Source organism: Mixophyes fleayi, chromosome 2 (genome assembly GCF_038048845.1).
Source record: "Mixophyes fleayi isolate aMixFle1 chromosome 2, aMixFle1.hap1, whole genome shotgun sequence".
Taxonomy (NCBI): domain Eukaryota; kingdom Metazoa; phylum Chordata; class Amphibia; order Anura; family Limnodynastidae; genus Mixophyes; species Mixophyes fleayi.
The window spans coordinates 259,401,796-259,420,344 of record NC_134403.1 but is presented as its reverse complement, the minus strand read 5'-3'; the positions used below and the strand labels follow the sequence as shown (position 1 = coordinate 259,420,344).

Below are 18,549 nucleotides of genomic sequence, written 5' to 3'. Positions count from 1 at the left end.
AGGCCCTGGCCCGTGTTCATGACTAGTGGTTCAGCTTCACCCACGGATCTTAGCCCTCCTCCTCCTCCCCCCCCCTACAAAAAATTGAAGAGAGTTATGCTGTCAGCAACAAAACAGCAAACAACTCTGCCGTCTAAAGAGAAATTATCACAAATCCACAAGGCGAGTCCAAGGATGTTGGTGGTTGTCAAGCCTGACCTTCCCATCACTGTACGGGAAGAGGTGGCTCGGGAGGAGACTATTGATGATGTAGCTGGCGCTGTGGAGGAACTTGATGATGAGGATGGTGATGTGGTTATTGTAAATGAGGCACCAGGGGGGGAAACAGCTGATGTCCATGGGATGAAAAAGCCCATCGTCATGCCTGGTCAGAAGACCAAAAAATGCACCTCTTCGGTCTGGAGTTATTTTTATCCAAATCCAGACAACCAATGTATGGCCATATGTAGCTTATGTAAAGCTCAAATAAGCAGGGGTAAGGATCTTGCCCACCTAGGAACATCCTCCCTTATACGTCACCTGAATAACCTTCATAGTTCAGTGGTTAGTTCAGGAACTGGGGCTAGGACCCTCATCGGTACAGGGACACCTAAATCCCGTGGTCCAGTTGGATACACACCAGCAACACCCTCCTCGTCAACTTTCTCCACAATCTCCATCAGATCCAGTCCTGCAGCCCAAGTCAGCAGCCAGACTGAGTCCTCCTCAATACGGGATTCATCCGAGGAATCCTGCAGCGGTACGCCTACTACTGCCACTGCTGCTGTTGCTGCTGTTAGTCGGTCATCTTCCCAGAGGGGAAGTCGTAAGACCGCTAAGTCTTTCACAAAACAATTGACCGTCCAACAGTCATTTGCCATGACCATAAAATACGATAGTAGTCACCCTATTGCAAAGCGTATAACTGCGGCTGTAACTGCAATGTTGGTGTTAGACGTGCGCCCGGTGTCCGCCATCAGTGGAGTGGGATTTAGAGGGTTGATGGAGGTATTGTGTCCCCGGTACCAAATCCCGTTGAGATTCCACTTCAATAGGCAGGCGACACCAAAAATGTACAGAGAAGTACGATCAAGTGTCCTCAGTGCTCTAAAAAATGCGGTTGTACCCACTGTCCACTTAACCACGGACATGTGGACAAGTGGTTCTGGGCAAACGAAGGACTATATGACTGTGACAGCCCACTGGGTAGATGCATCCCCTTCCGCAGCAACAGCAACAGCTGCATCAGTAGCAGCAACTACAAAATGGCTGCTCGTGCAAAGGCAGGCAACATTGTGTATTACAGGCTTTAATAAGAGGCACAACGCTGACAACATATTAGAGAAAATGAGGGAAATTATCTCCCAGTGGCTTACCCCACTTAGACTCTCATGGGGATTTGTGGTGTCAGACAATGCCAGTAACATTGTGCGGGCATTAAATATGGGCAATTTCCAGCACGTCCCATGTTTTGCCCACACCATTAATTTGGTGGTGCAGCATTACCTCAAGAGTGACAGGGGTGTGCAGGAGATGCTTGCGGTGGCGCGCAAAATTGCTGGACACTTTCGGCATTCAGCCAGTGCCTACCGCAGACTAGAGGCACATCAAAAAAGCATGAACCTGCCCTGCCATCACCTCAAACAAGAGGTTGTGACGCGCTGGAACTCCACCCTCTATATGCTGCAGAGGATGGAGGAGCAGCAAAAGGCCATTCAGGCCTACACAGCCACCTACGACATAGGCAAAGGAGTGGGGATGCGCCTCAGTCAAGCGCAGTGGAGACTGATTTCCGTGTTGTGCAAGGTTCTGCAGCCATTTGAACTTGCCACACGAGAAGTCAGTTCCGACACTGCCAGCTTGAGTCAGGTCATTCCCCTGATCAGGCTGTTGCAGAAGCAGCTGGAGAAAGTGAGGGAGGAGCTGGTAAGCCATTGCGATTACACCAAGCATGTAGCTCTTGTGGATGTAGCCCTTCGTACGCTTTGCCAGGATCCGAGGGTGGTCACTCTTTTAAAGTCGGAGGAATACATTCTGGCCACCGTGCTCGATCCTCGGTTTAAAGCGTATGTTGTGTCTCTGTTTCCGGCGGACACAAGTCTACAGCGGTGCAAAGACCTGCTGGTCAGGAGATTGTCCTCTGAAGAGGACCGTGACATGCCAACAGCTCCACCCTCATTTTCTTCCACATCTATGGCTGCGAGGAAAAAGCTCAGTTTTCCCAAAAGAGGCACTGGCGGGGATGCTGATAACATCTGGTCCGGACTGAAGGACCTGCCAACCATTGCAGACATGTCTACTCTCGCTGCATTGGATGCTGTCACAATAGAAAAAATTGTGGATGATTACTTTGCTGACACCATCCAAGTAGACATGTCAGACAGTCCATATTGTTACTGGCAGGAAAAAAAGGCAGTTTGGAAGCCCCTGTACAAACTGGCTCTATTTTACCTGAGTTGTCCCCCCTCCAGTGTGTACTCAGAAAGAGTTTTTAGTGCAGCGGGGAACCTGGTCAGTGAGCGGCGAAGGAGGTTGCTTCCTCATAACGTTGAAAAAATGATGTTTATAAAAATGAATAATCAATTCCTCAATGAAGTACAGCACTGCCCTCCAGATACTACAGAGGGACCTGTGGTTGTGGAGTCCAGCGGGGACGAATTGATAATGTGTGATGAGGAGGAAGTACACACTGTAGGGGGAGAGGAATCAGAGGTTGAGGATGAGGACGACATCTTGCCTCAGTAGAGCCTGTTTAGTCTGTACAGGGAGAGATGAATAGCTTTTTTGGTGTGGGGGCCCAAACAAACCAATCATTTCAGTCAAAGTTGTTTGGTAGGCCCTGTCGCTGAAATGATTGGTTTGTTAAAGTGTGCATGTCCTATTTCAACAACATAAGGGTGGGTGTGAGGGCCCAAGGACAATTCCATCTTGGAACTTTTTTTTTTGCATTATATGACCAATCAACAGTCGTTTGCCATGTTCAAAAAGTAAAACCAAATTTAAACAAATTCAAGAAATTAAACCAAAAGTAAAATGCCCTGTCATAATTTAAAACAAGAGGTATTGACGTGCTCTAAAACTACTGTATTGTTGTTTATATTTTATAAACACTACACTTGAAAGCTTGAGTCTTTCAATAAAAAAGTAACTGTCCATTGCACGAATATTTGCAACAGGGACAATTTTAGGGTTAAGAAAGTCAACTAATAACACTTCGACGCTGTCTGTCTTTATAAACACTACACTTGGAAGTTGGAGGAGGTATTGTGGCCCCGGCACCAAATATACTACCGGGGCCACTCCACTGTGCAGTCCATATTTAGGTGTATCAGATATTAAACAACGGTGACAGTTGATGCCCAATTTTTTAATTATATTGTGGCCTCGGTACCAAATTGTGTACCGGGGCCACCACACTACGCAGTCAAGATAGATAGATGCGTATTGCGTATCATAGATAAAGTACATTCAGTGGTGTGGGGCAAATTGAAAAATATTCAAAATGCACTGACATTATCAAAAACAAGAGGTTGTCACACGCTAAAACTCCAACATGTATATGATGGAGAGGATGGAGGAGCAGCTGTATGTGCAGTGTAATGCAGACCTGTTGAAGGTTTTTTATATATTTTATTGTGGTGCCCAGTGCCCACTCCTCTACGCAGTCCAGGTACATTTATTGGTGCGAATCATACAAGTTGATGGTTTTCTTATTATATATATTGTGGTGACCCACTCCTCTATGCAGTCCAGATACATTTATTGGTGCGAATCATACAAGTTCATGGTTTTTAATATATATTGTGGTGACCCACTCCTCTACGCAGTCCAGGTACATTTATTGGTGCGAATCATACAAGTTCAGGGTTTTTAATATATATTGTGGTGACCCACTCCTCTACGCAGTCCAGAAAGATACCTCGTTGCAACGTTTTGGACTAATAACTATATTGTGATATGTTCAGAATACACTGTAAATTAGTGGAAATGCTTGTTATTGAATGTTATTGAGGTTACTAATAGCATAGGAGTGAAAATAAGCCCAAAAACTTGATTTTTAAACTTTTTATGTTTTTTCCAAAAAAAATCCGAATCCAAAACCTTAAATCCGAACCGAGACCTTTTGTCAAGTGTTTTGCGAGACAAATCCGAACCCCAAAAATAATGAAAATCCGGATCCAAAACACGAGACCTCAAAAGTCGCCGGTGCACATCCCTACAAGGAAGCTAGAATATCACCTCATTGTGTTGCCTCTGCCAAAATCTCTGCAGTCTTAAGGTGGCATAGTAGCTTTTCAAGGTTCTATTAGGGGTTTTTCTTTTCATTGTGAAGCTAGAAGAAGTAGCAGAGGAGACTTCTGCTTTAGGATTGCCAAGCAAAGCTGTCATTTCTTAGCATATAATAGTGCCTGTTATGGATAAACTCAGAGACGAAGTCTTTTCAGAATATTCTGGTTTATTTTGTACGTACATTACAGACCATTAAATCAAAAATGAGCAATGACCATTATTAATTTATTTCACATCTCTTTTATGGACTCAAACCACAAAGACAATACATAGATAAATGCATCATTTTAGACTTTAAACCAATAATTTTACACCATTTACAGGTCGCCTACAGGTCCTTTCAACTTCTCTTTGCAACAGGGGTGCAGGACTGACTATCTATGTCCTCCTTTTATACATTTGCCTATTTTTGCATTCATTATTCTATACTATTTATGCCAATAGTGCCGGTTTTCATCTCCATGGAACATCTAAGAGCTGTTACTATCCATTCATCCATTTGGATTTACATGGACAGTGTCTCCATCTGATCCACATATTCCCCGCCCACCCCCCCTCCTCCATTCAATTGGAGCTAATTTCAACCACTGATTTCAAGCCCTATGTCAGGTCGGTTACACACACAGTTGTGAACCGTGGACAACGCCAGCCTGTCTTTTTCAGCTCACCGCTCGCAGACATACAAAGTTTCACCTGCTAAGTCCAAGAAAGTGCAGACACCACCTTCACAAATCGGGTGGCGTAACCCGTAGGATTATATGGTTATCACCAGCACTGGACATCTAGCGAGACTCAGGAGAAGAGTCTCCAGCGGAGTTACATCTGAAGCTGGTATGTGAAGCGATGTATGACAGTTCTATACTATATCACGGCTGAAGTCAGTGAGTACCCAAACTTTTATTGCCCACGTTTGGGTCATTTTTTACTGTCTTGGGGAACAAGTGGGACTGTTGCTTATGGTTCCGGACATTTAACATTTATGAAGTCTGAGCTCCAACTTTACACCATCTACGCTCTATGGGGCATATTTAACAAATCACGGTAGTGCACTATTGTGCACTTATCGTGGAGTTAAAGTCCCGATGTGCCCTCCGCAAATTTATTAAAGGTGCATCGCAGCAGATATCATGGATATCTGCTGCTTTGCACTCCTGATCGTTTTTGCGAGCAGTCACCATTCAACAGAATGGTGACTGCTCCTGGCCGCAATCTAACAAGTCCCGAAAAATGTTTTTTTTCGGGAACTTGTCTTGATAATGTACACCAGCTGAAGCTGGCGTACATCATCCGAATTGAAGACATCCACTGCTGTCAGCTCTGCTCCGGAGAGCAGAGCTGGACAGCGCATGTGTGGAGGGATCACATGATCCCTCCCTGTCACTCAGCGCGCTCTCTCTGCAACGATAGTTGCAGAGACAGAGTGGGGACTTTGTGCGCATGTGCACTGCACATGCGCAATTGAAGGAAGAAGAGGAGATCCTGAGACAGCGCGTCCGAAGAGGGAGGTAAGTGTGATTTTTTTTCTATCACAGAAACAGCAGTTTTTCGGAACTGCTGTTTCTGTGTTCCCTTTTTAATAAATGTGAGAAATAGTTCAATCCTTATCCTTGCAATAAGGATTGATAACTATTTCTCACTTTTGCCGAATAATGATAAATGTGCCCCTATAAGCTGTATACAGATATCAAGACACTACCATTCGTCTTAATGTGACTGACCATCATGGTTTGACTGATAACCATGGCATTTATTGGCTATTTTTGAGTGGGAATTACTCAGAAGGCTTTTTTTCATATGCATATCGTTTTCACATCACTTTGGCTACATCGAGACAGCTGTCATTATCACCTACTTAGTAGCGCTGTTATGTATTAATAAATCATTGTTATGTTATGATATATTTTATATTATTTTCTATATATTTTCTGTATTGTGCCTACTAGATCACAGTGCACTGTGTTATGTCCGTATTAGCACAAATAGGTTATTTGTATATTTTTAGCAAAAAGGTATGACATTAAACTTTTACATTTGATGATCCGTGACCTAGATTTTTTATATTGTCCAGACAGATAGGTTCTAGTGCTGCATACTTAGTTGGATTTACTGTTTGTTTGTGGGTGGGTGCAGCCACCTGTTTTTTTGCAGCAGCTTGCCCATCTGTCCAATATCACCATTTATTTTTTATTGTGATTCTATATAGATTGCTTCTGATTACTTTATCAACTTAGTACACTTTTTGGCGCCATATCAAGGGTTTTTTCACTGTATATTGGTTTTTCTCTTTGCAACAGGCCTGAGCCAAGCAGTCCCACTGCAACTTCACTTTTTTAACATCATGGAGGGTACATTTCCTTAGATCAGTTGCAAGTTATAAGAATAGATTAATAGATTACTTCATAAGCATGTGTTTAACTTCTGCTAAAAGACAACAAAATTAGCTGACAAATTCAATATGTAAACTCATTACATCTTAAGCATATAAGCATAATATAACCTGTATCATTCAACTTCAATTAAGTTGATATATTGATTATCTATATTAGCCATTGGCAATGGTCCCAGGCCACAGTGTCTCTTATATGCGCTACTTGTGTTGCTAATGTGGCTTTTATTACCACTATTAATAAACTCTTGTGCAAGAATGTCATTCTTGTTCTACAGAGGAACGTACCTCTAAGTGTATGTTCCTCTTCAACACATATTACCCAGTCCATCTTTTCCTCCAGTATTGTTAAACAATTTTCTTAATATACCTTTCCCTGGCTGCCAACCTTGATAAATATTATAATGCATATTATTATAATTTTTTTTATTTGGCACCACAAAAGTTCTACAGAACTGTACAGTAGGTAAAACGAGATGGGTAAATGTAAAAAGCGATATGTGACATAATAAAAAATGAGAAATATAGTATGAGATAATTTGCTTGACATAAAACAATACAGGGATAGCACAAACAGGTTACATGGTAGAATGTCGGCAAACACAGGATAAACAGTAAACAAGCTTGAGGGATCATCATCACCATTTATTTATATAACTTACAGTCTAAATGCCCTGAAATACACAGACAGAGAGAGAGAGACTAGGGTCAACTTTGATAGCAGCCAATTAATCTACTGGTATGTTTTTGCATTGTTGGAGGAAACCGGGGCACCCGGAGGAAACACGCAAACACGGGGTGAACATACAAACTCCACACAAAAAAGGCCATGGTTGCGAATTGAACTCATGACCCCAGTGCTGTGAGGCAGAATTGCTAACCACTGAGCCACCGAGCTGGGGGGGGAGGGGGGTGGACCAAAATACTGACCATTGGACGTAGATAAGAACTAGTTTGCAGGACATTAGTGCACATGTATAATAGGGGAGAGCGGGGCAGGGGACACAAAAGGAGGGAGTGCTGTGTGTAAATTTGTGACAGATTGAATGCATTTAAAATATGTCTGGGATGTACCAAAGAAAAATATTACATGATTAAGAAATCCTACGAGGAGTGTTGAAAAGCCATAAAGAATGTCATTCACATATTTATAGACCTGGTATGGTGGCCTCACAAGGAGGGGATGGGAGATAGAAAATCAGTGTGTTTAAAAAGCATGGAAAACTGATATCCATTGATATTTCTTTGGTCAATCTCATATTGAAGATTTGTGCAATTTTTCAACCTCTCCCAGGTGCAGCTACACAAACATAAATCTGTTTTTATTCCTTGTAGTTTAAGAAACCTGTTTAAAGTGGGGGGTTTTTTTGTATACTTTAAGTATTATGACTATTTTGTCATATTAAATTCCAATTAATAATGTTCTTTGGGTCCCTAACAAATTCACATGCTAGTTAAGCTTGGTCATTTCTAAACACTAGATAACCGAAATACAGGGGATAGTTTGGCTAATGATAACTCTGGTTAATTTAAAGTTGGTTTGTACTGTGGGAACCTAAAAGCTGCCGTAAAGTGCTAGCTTTGAAAATAAGTCTTCTGCTGGCAGTTTTTGGACAAAGATAGTGAGTGTGAAACAGCATTTTTGAAGATATTAATAATTGCTAGGAAAGCCTCATGGATTTGTTGTGATTAACCATTTACAGTACACATGTCACAAAGGCTGTTTGTGATAGGAGCTAAATTGACTGCAAGATCTGTGTCCATGAATTGTCTTGTTATTGTTTGTGTATTTTGACTTGTATGTTTTTATACTCAGGAAAAGCAGGAAGAATTATAAGTGGTAAAAATTGTTACTGAAACAAAAACCATGCAATGCGATGGTTTGTCAATAAGTTCTCGCTACTAAATGTTAAAAGTTATTTGTATGACTATATTTATTTTGATTATAATTTTGATATATATATATATATATATCTACTATATAAATGCCTAGTGGCGTGTGTGAAAAAAAAAAAACAAGCTGCAGCGCCACCTGCTGGGCAGAGTTATACACTGACCTATATATTTCTTGAAGGAGAAGTGACAGTTGGGAGTGGTTGGTGGTTGCCGGGGGTGACAGTGGGGAGTTTTCAACACCTTAAGTAGGTGATAGAGAAAAATGATGAGGTGGTGACATGTGGACAAAATCACGTTAAAAAAGGGCGCTCTTCCCCTGAGGAGGCCTGGGCTAGGCCCAAATGCATGACAAGAACCTTTTTAACACCTTAAGTAGCTTGATTTGACTAGAATGCATGAGTATCATACACGGGTTAACTTGTATATAATATCTGTCTACTGCAGGTAGTAGTTAAATCCACTGTTTCTCAAATGTTTGTCAAATTGAAGGGCACGTTTTCTTTCTCACTATTAGGTAAGTTAATTTTTTATTTGTGCAATACAGTTTAGCACATATTCCCATATACAACTCCTTTCTAAATTGTCTGTAAAAAAAGGAGTAACGTTGCTCCTTGGCAAAACCATGTTGCAATGGAGGGGGAGGTAAATTTAAAATGTGGGGACAGATTTATAGTTTGGGAAGGGCATGTTCTAGATCAACTTTAAATTTCAGTGTACAAATAAGCTATCAAGTATTTGTGTTTAAAGCAGCCAGTATTTTCCTTATGTGCAAAATAATGGCTTTTCTTGCTTTGCTCCCCTTAATCAATCAGGCCCATTGTGTTAATCGCTTTAGGCAAGGTACACAATACAGGTTTTTCAGCCGATTATCGGGCAAATTAAATGATCAATGACCTTTTGTCTGATATCACATTAGTGTGTGCACTCCAATGATGAGCGATTATCGTTCCAAAGCACATTATATTGTTTAATTTGATTTATTTATTTTTTTAATATTTTTTTTTTTTTGAGGTAGACATTAACAAAAAACACATTGTGTACATTGAACAAGGTGTCACACAGCATGTTTACAAACTTCAAGACATTTAGATGAGCATTACAGACATATTATAGATCATGAAAACATCATCCAAACACAAAGTTTAGGGACACAGGCCAGCACCCCCCGATTGTATCAAGCTGCACCCTAAGATTTTGTACTATTGGAGGGTAATTTGATTTTTAAATCTCATTCAACGGTGGAACAAGGTCATTCCAATCCTGCAGTGTGTACATAATGTTGGGGTATCGGGGGTTCACAGATACTTCTATCAATCACCTTCAATGTCATTCAGATTTTCATTGATTTCAGTCAACTGAAGAACAGAAAAACACTCATGTGTGATATATTGCTGAGCAGCTCTGATTCGGTTCTAAAAAGGGAGCTACTTCAGTGTCTTTATATATAAAGTTCAGGGGTATAGATGCTTAACAACCAATTATAAGACAGTAGATTATGAAAACAACAAGTCAATCAACAATTATGTATGTTGCAGTTTTTTAAAGTTCAAACTATTCTTTCTTCTTTCTGCTTTATCTCTTTCCAAGCATTCTGCCAAACTTCTTGTGCTGCTCCCATCCTTGGGTCCTTGGTCTTATCTGTAAAGAATGCTTTGCATTGCAGTTTCACAACCTTGAGCTGTTTTCTGCTCACTGGGAACATCCTGTTATGCAGTTTCACAACCTTGAACAATTCTACTTCAAAACTGAACACAATATCTGCTGATTTCTTTTAAGGTTATAACATATTGGTTTCTAAAGCATAGCACATGATAGATATTAAATCAATAATCATACAATTTTACCCTTACAATACTCACAACCATCTGTCCGACAATCTGCCGACAATTCCTCCAGCCGTGACGCCTTTCTGGGCGTGTATGTTTAAATTTATGATGTTGTCTCTGCGTATCCTGAATCTTTGGTTTGTGGGTGTTGTGTGCTCTGAAGTTCAGCCCTTTATGTAAATTTATTTAGCACAGTGGCTTAGTGGTTAGCACTTCTGCCTCACAGCACTGGGGTCATGAGTTCAATTTCCGACCATGGCCTTATCTGTGTGGAGTTTGTATGTTCTCCCCGTGTTTGCGTGGGTTTCCTCTGGGTGCTTCGGTTTCCTCCCACACTCCAAAAACATACTGGTAGGTTAATTTGGCTGCTAACAAATTGACCCTAGTCTATGTGTCTGTCTGTCTGCATGTGTGTGTGTGTGTTAGGGACTTTAGACTGTAAGCCCCAATGGGGCAGGGACTGATGTGAATGAGTTCTCTGTACAGCGCTGCGGAATTAGTGGCGCTATATAAATAGATGATGATGATGATATTGCAACTGGGAAGCCTCATCATCATCATCATCATCATCTATTTATGTAGCACCACTAATTCCACAGCGCTGTACAGAGAAATCCCTCACATCAGCACACACACACACACACACACACACACACACTAAGGTCAATTAATCTACTAGTAATGTTTTTGGAGTGTGGGAGGAAACCGGAGTTCCCGAAGGAAACATACAAACTCCACACAGACAAGTACACGTGTACAACGTGTATAGTGTTTATGCATTAATCGGCAAGCTGATCAGGACTGCTGTCGTTGGTAAACTCACTAACAATATCGCATCAGGAGACATTTTCTGTAGTGTGTACCCAGCCTCAGTTACATATAAAAGCAACACTATGTTTTTTTTTCTTGCTTTAGTTACCTAGTGAGTTATTCTTCTAGTGGTCTGTCCCTTCCCTGTTTTATACCTGTCTGTATGCAAAGAAGATGGAGGAGATTCAGCAATAGTAATTCTAAACATTTTTTTTTTTTTTTGAAGGTTCCTGCGCCTAGGAAACCCCACTCCAGACCATACAGAGGAGGCCACCATCAACATAGGTAGGAAACGAATCTAGATATGCGTTGTGATGAAGAGGAGACCCCCTGTTCATTAGAATTCTATTTAGCAAAAACAGTTTATTTGGCTTTGAAATATGATCTATACAGACCTGTGATAGCTTGGCTTCCTCCCAGTGTTCAAGCTAATTAACACATCAAGGGAAACCATAGTAACCTATACTTGGGACAGCCCAGCTTCGAGGGTGAATGGGGAAAAACACATGTTAATTGATACACAGTCACTCACTTGGAGGACAGAGAGAGGGAGAGATTTGTTGTTGGACACTCCATGAATAAGTATGGAATATGTATATAGAAGCTGCAGTGTAAGTAGGGATGTGCACCGGCGACTTTTGAGGTCTCGTGTTTTGTGTTTTGGATCCGGATTTTCGTTATTTTTGAGGTTCGGATTTGTCTCGCAAAACACTTGACGAAAGGTCTCGGTTCGGATTTAAGGTATTGGATTCGGATTTTTTTTGAAAAAAACATAAAAAGTTTAAAAATCAAGTTTTTGGGCTTATTTTCACTCCTAGGCTATTATTAACCTCAATAACATTCAATAACAAGCATTTCCACTAATTTACAGTGTATTGTGAACACCTCACAATATAGTTATTAGTCCAAAACGTTGCAACAAGGTATCTTTCTGGACTGCGTAGAGGAGTGGGTCACCACAATATATATTAAAAACCCTGAACTTTTATGAATCGCACCAATAAATGTACCTGGACTGCGTAGAGGAGTGGGTCACCACAATATCTTAAAAACCATGAACTTTTATGATTCGCACCAATAAATGTACCTGGACTGCGTAGAGGAGTGGGTCACCACAATATCTTAAAAACCCTGAACTTTTATGATTCGCACCAATAATTGTACCTGGACTGCGTAGAGGAGTGGGTCACCACAATATCTTAAAAACCCTGAACTTTTATGATTCGCACCAATAATTGTACCTGGACTGCGTAGAGGAGTGGGTCACCACAATATATTAAAAACCCTGAACTTTTATGATTCGCACCAATAATTGTACCTGGACTGCGTAGAGGAGTGGGTCACCACAATATATTAAAAACCCTGAACTTTTATGATTCGCACCAATAATTGTACCTGGACTGCGTAGAGGAGTGGGTCACCACAATATCTTAAAAACCCTGAACTTTTATGATTCGCACCAATAATTGTACCTGGACTGCGTAGAGGAGTGGGTCACCACAATATCTTAAAAACCCTGAACTTTTATGATTCGCACCAATAATTGTACCTGGACTGCGTAGAGGAGTGGGTCACCACAATATATTAAAAACCCTGAACTTTTATGATTCGCACCAATAATTGTACCTGTACTGCGTAGAGGAGTGGGTCACCACAATATCTTAAAAACCCTGAACTTTTATGATTCGCACCAATAATTGTACCTGGACTGCGTAGAGGAGTGGGTCACCACAATATCTTAAAAACCCTGAACTTTTATGATTCGCACCAATAATTGTACCTGGACTGCGTAGAGGAGTGGGTCACCACAATATCTTAAAAACCCTGAACTTTTATGATTCGCACCAATAATTGTACCTGGACTGCGTAGAGGAGTGGGTCACCACAATATCTTAAAAACCCTGAACTTTTATGATTCGCACCAATAAATGTACCTGGACTGCGTAGAGGAGTGGGTCACCACAAGATATATTAAAAACCCTGAACTTTTATGATTCGCACCAATAATTGTACCTGGACTGCGTAGAGGAGTGGGTCACCACAATATCTTAAAAACCCTGAACTTTTATGATTCGCACCAATAAATGTACCTGGACTGCGTAGAGGAGTGGGTCACCACAAGATATATTAAAAACCCTGAACTTTTATGATTCGCACCAATAAATGTACCTGGACTGCGTAGAGGAGTGGGTCACCACAATATCTATTAAAAACCCTGAACTTTTATGATTCGCACCAATAAATGTATCTGGACTGCGTAGAGGAGTGGGCACTGGGCACCACAATAAAATATATAAAAAACCTTCAACAGATCTGCATTACACTACACATACGGCTGCTCCTCCATCCTCTCCATCATATACATGTTGGAGTTTTAGCGTGTGACAACCTCTTGTTTTTGATAATGTCAGTGCATTTGGAATATTTTTCAATTTGCCCCACACCACTGAATGTACTTTATCTATGATACGCAATACGCATCTATCTATCTTGACTGCGTAGTGTGGTGGCCCCGGTACACAATTTGGTACCGAGGCCACAATATAATTAAAAAACCCTCCACGTGTCGGAATTCCACCAAACAAGTATCTGGACTGCGTAGTGGGGTGGCCCCGGTACCCAATTTGATACCGGGGCCACAATACCTCCTCCAAACATGCTACAGACAATTCGTCATTGAGAGACCCCAGACAGACAGGGTCGAAGTGCTATTGTTTGACTTTGTAAACCCAAAAAAATGTCCCTGTTGCACATAGTCGTGCAATGAAGACTGACTTTTTCATTTAAAGGCACGATCTTTAAAGTGTAGTGTTTGTAAGTCTAAGTCATATTATACTTTTGGTAAAATTGGTTTTTTTTGTTCCTCTTTATGGTAATTAATTAGTAATAGAATTAAAGTAGGAAATAGAATTAAATAGAATTAAAGTAGGAAATAGAGTGGTATAGAGTTGTAGTGTGGTATAGATAGAGTGGTCCACACAATATAATAATAAAACCCTCAACTGGTCTGAATTCCACCAAACAAGTATCTTGACTGCGTAGTGTGGTGGCCCCGGTACACAATTTGGTACCGAGGCCACAATATAATTAAAAAACCCTCCACGTGTCGGAATTCCACCAAACAAGTATCTGGACTGCATAGTGGGGTGGCCCCGTACCCAATTTGATACCGGGGCCACAATACCTCCTCCAAACATGCTACAGACAATTCGTCATTGAGAGACCCCAGACAGACAGGGTCGAAGTGTTATTGTTTGACTTTGTAAACCCAAAAAAATGTCCCTGTTGCACTTGCACATAGTCGTGCAATGAAGACTGACTTTTTCATTTAAAGGCACGATCTTTAAAGTGTCAGAAAGAGAGAGAAGACACAGGAGAGGAGAGTTGTAGCTGGGGACCTGGGGTGGAAGCTCCCAGGCTCCCCCAGCATTGCCTGGAAGTCTGAGCGTGGTGACTGAGCCAGGGCAAGGAATGTGTGCCCTGGATGAGGGGGAGAACTCCATGCCACTATAGTGAACCCAAGAGAGAGGGGGACACTGCACATGGAAGAGGCCCTGGAGTGAGGGCTGCTACAAGAGGCATGGTAGCTGTAGTGTCCGATCCTGAGGCTGAGAGTACACAGAGTGACGTGTCAGAGCACAGGAGACATTATCCCCGCAGAGGAGGGATGAGCTGCAGTTGAGAGGTATGTTGTTGAAATAGGACATGCACACTTTAACAAACCAATCATTTCAGCGACAGGGCCTACCAAACAACTTTGACTGAAATGATTGGTTTGTTTGGGCCCCCACACCAAAAAAGCTATTCATCTCTCCCTGTACAGACTAAACAGGCTCTACTGAGGCAAGATGTCGTCCTCATCCTCAACCTCTGATTCCTCTCCCCCTACAGTGTCTACTTCCTCCTCATCACACATTATCAATTCGTCCCCGCTGGACTCCACAACCACAGGTCCCTCTGTAGTATCTGGAGGGCAGTGCTGTACTTCATTGAGGAATTGATTATTCATTTTTATAAACATCATTTTTTCAACGTTGTGAGGAAGCAACCTCCTTCGCCGCTCACTGACCAGGTTCCCCGCTGCACTAAAAACTCTTTCCGAGTACACACTGGAGGGGGGACAACTCAGGTAAAATAGAGCCAGTTTGTACAGGGGCTTCCAAACTGCCTTTTTTTCCTGCCAGTAACAATATGGACTGTCTGACATGTCTACTTGGATGGTGTAAGCAAAGTAATCATCCACAATTTTTTCTATTGTCACAGCATCCAATGCAGCGAGAGTAGACATGTCTGCAATGGTTGGCAGGTCCTTCAGTCCGGACCAGATGTTATCAGCATCCCCGCCAGTGCCTCTTTTGGGAAAACTGAGCTTTTTCCTCGCAGCCATAGATGTGGAAGAAAATGAGGGTGGAGCTGTTGGCATGTCACGGTCCTCTTCAGAGGACAATCTCCTGACCAGCAGGTCTTTGCACCGCTGTAGACTTGTGTCCGCCGGAAACAGAGACACAACATACGCTTTAAACCGAGGATCGAGCACGGTGGCCAGAATGTATTCCTCTGACTTTAAAAGAGTGACCACCCTCGGATCCTGGCAAAGCGTACGAAGGGCTACATCCACAAGAGCTACATGCTTGCTGTAATCGCAATGGCTTACCAGCTCCTCCCTCACTTTCTCCAGCTGCTTCTGCAACAGCCTGATCAGGGGAATGACCTGACTCAAGCTGGCAGTGTCGGAACTGACTTCTCGTGTGGCAAGTTCAAATGGCTGCAGAACCTTGCACAACACGGAAATCAGTCTCCACTGCGCTTGACTCAGGCGCATCCCCACTCCTTTGCCTATGTCGTAGGTGGCTGTGTAGGCCTGAATGGCCTTTTGCTGCTCCTCCATCCTCTGCAGCATATAGAGGGTGGAGTTCCAGCGCGTCACAACCTCTTGTTTGAGGTGATGGCAGGGCAGGTTAAAGCTTTTTTGATGTGCCTCTAGTCTGCGGTAGGCACTGGCTGAATGCCGAAAGTGTCCAGCAATTTTGCGGGCCACCGCAAGCATCTCCTGCACACCCCTGTCACTCTTGAGGTAATGCTGCACCACCAAATTAATGGTGTGGGCAAAACATGGGACGTGCTGGAAATTGCCCATATTTAATGCCCGCACAATGTTACTGGCATTGTCTGACACCACAAATCCCCATGAGAGTCTAAGTGGGGTAAGCCACTGGGAGATAATTTCCCTCATTTTCTCTAATATGTTGTCAGCGTTGTGCCTCTTATTAAAGCCTGTAATGCACAATGTTGCCTGCCTTTGCATGAGCAGCCATTTTGTAGATGCTGCTACTGATGCAGCTGTTGCTGTTGCTGCGGAAGGGGATGCATCTACCCAGTGGGCTGTCACAGTCATATAGTCCTTCGTTTGCCCAGAACCACTTGTCCACATGTCCGTGGTTAAGTGGACAGTGGGTACAACCGCATTTTTAAGAGCACTGAGGACACTTGATCGTACTTCTCTGTACATTTTTGGTATCGCCTGCCTAGTGAAGTGGAATCTCGAGGGGATTTGGTACCGGGGACACAATACCTCCATCAACCCTCTAAATCCCACTCCACTGATGGCGGACACCGGGCGCACGTCTAACACCAACATTGCAGTTACAGCCGCAGTTATACGCTTTGCAATAGGGTGACTACTATCGTATTTGGTGGTCATGGCAAACGACTGTTGGACGGTCAATTGTTTGGTGAAAGACTTAGCGGTCTTACGACTTCCCCTCTGGGAAGATGACCGACTAACAGCAGCAACAGCAGCAGTGGCAGTAGTAGGCGTACCGCTGCAGGATTCCTCGGATGAATCCCGTATTGAGGAGGACTCAGTCTGGCTGCTGACTTGGGCTGCAGGACTGAATCTGATGGAGATTGTGGAGGAAGTTGACGAGGAGGGTGTTGCTGGTGTGTATCCAACTGGACCACGGGATTTAGGTGTCCCTGTACCGATGAGGGTCCTAGCCCCAGTTCCTGAACTAACCACTGAACTATGAAGGTTATTCAGGTGACGTATAAGGGAGGATGTTCCTAGGTGGGCAAGATCCTTACCCCTGCTTATTTGAGCTTTACATAAGCTACATATTGCCATACATTGGTTGTCTGGATTTGGATAAAAATAACTCCAGACCGAAGAGGTGCATTTTTTGGTCTTCTGACCAGGCATGACGATGGGCTTTTTCATCCCATGGACATCAGCTGTTTCCCCCCCTGGTGCCTCATTTACAATAACCACATCACCATCCTCATCATCAAGTTCCTCCACAGCGCCAGCTACATCATCAATAGCCTCCTCCCGAGCCACCTCTTCCCGTACAGTGATGGGAAGGTCAGGCTTGACAACCACCAACACCCTTGGACTCGCCTTGGGGATTTGTGATAATTTCTCTTTAGAAGGCAGAGTTGTTTGCTGTTTTGTTGCTGACAGCATAACTCTCTTCAATTTTTTGTAGGGGGGGGAGGAGGAGGAGGGCTAAGATCCGTGGGTGAAGCTGAACCACTAGTCATGAACACGGGCCAGGGCCTAAGCCGTTCCTTGCCACTCCGTGTCGTAAATGGCATATTGGCAACTTTACGTTTCTCCTCAGATGATTTTAAGTTTCTCTTTTTGCTACTTTTTCTTAACTTGGGCTTTTTGGATTTTACATGCCCGGTACTACGAGATTGGGCATCGGGCTTGGAAGACGACGTTGATGGCATTTCATCGTCTATGTCATGACTAGTGGCAGCAGCTTCAGCATTAGGAGGAAGTGGGTCTTGATCTTTCCCTACTTTATCCTCCAAATTTTTGGTCTCCATTATATGTAGCACAAGATACTGCAGAATGTGTGAACTTGGTAATATTGCAGTACCAATGGACTTATACTGCTGGATTGGTTTTGCAAATTTGGTTATAATTATTATTTTTTATTTTTTTTTACTTTTTTCTTATTTTTAAAAAACTTGGGAATAGTGGGGAAATAACTATGCCCTTAGAAGCACAGAGCACAGGACACAGCACCACTGGACTGAACAGGACACGGCACAGGACCCAGCAGCACTACAGAACTCAGCAGGACAGAGCACAGGACACAGCACCACTGGACTGATACTGCAGAATGTGTAAACTTTGTAATATTGCAGTACCACTGGACTTTTACTGCTGAATGTGTGAACTTGGTAATATTGCAGTACCAATGGGCTTATACTGCAGGATTGGTTGTGAAAATTTTGTGGTAATTAAAAAATATTAAAGTAGTTTTTGGTATTTTTTAAAAAAACTTTTTTTTATTTTTTTAAACACAGGGGAATATTGGGGAAATAACTATGCCCTTAGAAGCACAGAGCACA

At 42.5% G+C, this 18,549-nt stretch overlaps 1 protein-coding gene across 6 annotated transcripts in view; it reads left to right on the top strand.

The window, feature by feature from the left end:
• LOC142138903 (uncharacterized) overlaps nucleotides 1-18,549 on the top strand; it is a 73,042-nt gene that overhangs the window by 33,974 nt on the left and 20,519 nt on the right. For all 6 annotated transcript variants that reach the window (XM_075196003.1, XM_075195999.1, XM_075196004.1 and 3 more), the window contains one exon: nucleotides 11,414-11,472. In XM_075196003.1, coding sequence (XP_075052104.1) covers nucleotides 11,414-11,472 — 59 coding nt within the window. The remainder of the gene's footprint in view (nucleotides 1-11,413; nucleotides 11,473-18,549) is intronic.